A 2,500-nucleotide genomic window follows, 5' to 3' on the forward strand; every position below is an offset into this window, starting at 1 on the left:
TTCTCTTCCTCCAGTTTTTACCATAGTTACATTAATTTTTCTATTTTCCTTCTACAACTTCTATTTCATTTATTAGGTGGCAGGGGTATTTTGCAGAATGCTGAATACCAATAACTGCACATATACGCAACAATAACTATTACAAAGCTACCTGTAACCATTTTAAAATTCAGTGCTCAGACCTACCCAATAGTTACTGCAGACATGAACTACCATAACTGAAAGCTAACCATTCAGAGTTCAGCATTCTGAAAAATACCCCTTCCCTTTAGTACAAAACATTGATTATGAGAAATCTGGCAGAAATTTAATTGAATCACAAAATACACAGTCACCCAGAAATCCCTTCAAATGGCAGCACGTCTGAGAGCTCTTACCCCTTTATTCCACTTTACTTTGCAATTTTTAAACTCACTGTCATCACTGTAAGCTCCTAAAAGAAGAACACAAAAATGAAACAAATCTTCCTCTACATGTTTAACAGAATCATGTTACAGCTTTGAATCAGCAAGAATTCTGCTACGCAAATATCATTTGACACGCAATGCCAAAAGTTATACCTTATTCTTAGCACCTTGAGATAGAGCCCTTACAGTTTAAATTTAAAAAGAAAGTACATGTATACCTGAGTCACTATTGATAAATACATGAACATCAGACATAGTTTTATGCTACTCTGATTTAGAGAAACTTGAATGTAACTCTCTGAGTCATTAATAATTCATAAGTTCATAAGCCAATTGCATCGCCCCATTCTGGTCACCCAGATGAGTTTGAAACCTAATGAAATGTTCACTACTTATTGATTCACTAAATTAATGAATTTCAAACATGTGTGGTTTGAAATCAATTAAATTCAAAAACAAGTACAAAATGGCTCTTAATTATAATTTTAATCTTTGAAAATACAAGCTGCCCATTTGTTTTTATAATGGGTAGAATTCGGTTCCACACTGGCCACACAATCTTCTTCCCAGCTTTTAGGGGGTCTAAATCTGCTCCCTGCATTCTCCATTCCGACACGGCAATGCATACTTGCTCACAGCTCTGACATGCTTCTGAGCAACCATGAGGTGTACAAAAAATTTTTGACTTGAAAAGAAGGGATTGAAATTATAATTATTTATTTTGTTGGAGAAGTAATTTCAAAAACTCATGCATCATGCTTCATTGGATTTCCAAAACGCGCAAAAACACGTAAACGACTTGGACTGTGGCCTCGTGGTTCCAAATGTTTTCTTGAGTTTAGAAATCCAATGAAGCACTCCCACTCGTTTTTGACATATTACTTAAAAATTTACAATTCAAGACTCAAGATACATTCAAATTTCTCCCAACCAGAGTAGTATCAAGGTACGTAAGATTATCATATATCACATCAAATTTTTACAATCAGATTTTTTAGTGACTTGATGTAGCTAGTATTTCTGAGCATTTTTCCTCCCAACCATGATACCACCGAGGACTGACCACAACACTGGGAACTAGACCTCATCAATTGAGTTCTAATCTCAACCGACAGGCTTGCTGGTGGTAGAAGAGTGTGATTCTGCTTTTAAAGCTTTGACTCAGAGTAGATCATCCAATGTTACTACAGTGTACATGCAAAATCAGAAGGTTTGACCCCCCTGTTTGCAGCACTTACAGTACTAGTTAATAAACTATTATCCCCAGCCACTAAAGTATGCCAAAAAGGCAGCAGATCCACACAACTCAATGTTTTTGCTGTCTTTTTAATTAGTGGTTCATGGTTATTGATAATAAAGGAGCAAACCCAGTTATCGATCAACCATTTGCAGGTTGGAGTCATACTAACCAAAGCCATTGTTGGGACATTCATAATCTGGAGAGAAACCTGAAATCAAAGGAATACGGTACATGTATTGCTATAAAACATAACGCATGTCTATCTACATGTACCAACAGTATGACTGACATAAAAAATGCCGCTCAACAGAAAAGCTGGTGGTTTTGTAGTCTAGCAAACGAACAACCGGCGAAGCCAAACCAACGAGGGGCAAAGATGCAAGGGGATTGGGGCTCCCTTCTGTCTTTGCTCCAGCTCGTTTGTTTGTTTACTACTACTACTACTACATGTAGGTCGCCCTACATGAGCAACCACAAGGCTCCTCCAGATTTTCCTGTCAGCCATCAGTGAAGCTAGCTCCTTGGTATCAGCAGCACCAGTATCCCTCTTCAATGTGTTGATGTGGCTGGTCTTCGGTCTTCCTCATCCACGGTGCCCATGTACTGGTTCCCATAGTACAAGTTTCTGTGTACTTGGCTCAGGATGACGATAACAGTGACCCACAAGCTGAAGTTGTTCGTTTGGTGTGTGACTGCTCCAGTGTATGTTGAGGGCTTTACGTAGAATTCTTCATATGTTCCACTGAGGGATTTTTCTTGGGCTACAGACATAGTCCAGCTTTCACAGCCATATAACAGGATGGATTCCACTGTGGCTATGAATGCTTGCTCTGACAACACTGACAGCTACGCA

General features: G+C 38.6%; 1 protein-coding gene across 1 annotated transcript in view; it reads right to left on the minus strand.

The window, feature by feature from the left end:
* LOC137983094 (nicastrin-like) overlaps positions 1 to 2,500 on the minus strand; it is a 26,242-nt gene that overhangs the window by 18,503 nt on the left and 5,239 nt on the right. The window contains exons 5-6 of the mRNA XM_068830279.1: positions 1,817 to 1,855; positions 378 to 433 (exon numbers count right to left, since the gene is read on the minus strand). Coding sequence (XP_068686380.1) covers positions 378 to 433; positions 1,817 to 1,855 — 95 coding nt within the window. The remainder of the gene's footprint in view (positions 1 to 377; positions 434 to 1,816; positions 1,856 to 2,500) is intronic.

Source organism: Montipora foliosa, chromosome 13 (assembly GCF_036669935.1).
Source record: "Montipora foliosa isolate CH-2021 chromosome 13, ASM3666993v2, whole genome shotgun sequence".
Classification (NCBI taxonomy): Eukaryota; Metazoa; Cnidaria; class Anthozoa; order Scleractinia; family Acroporidae; genus Montipora; species Montipora foliosa.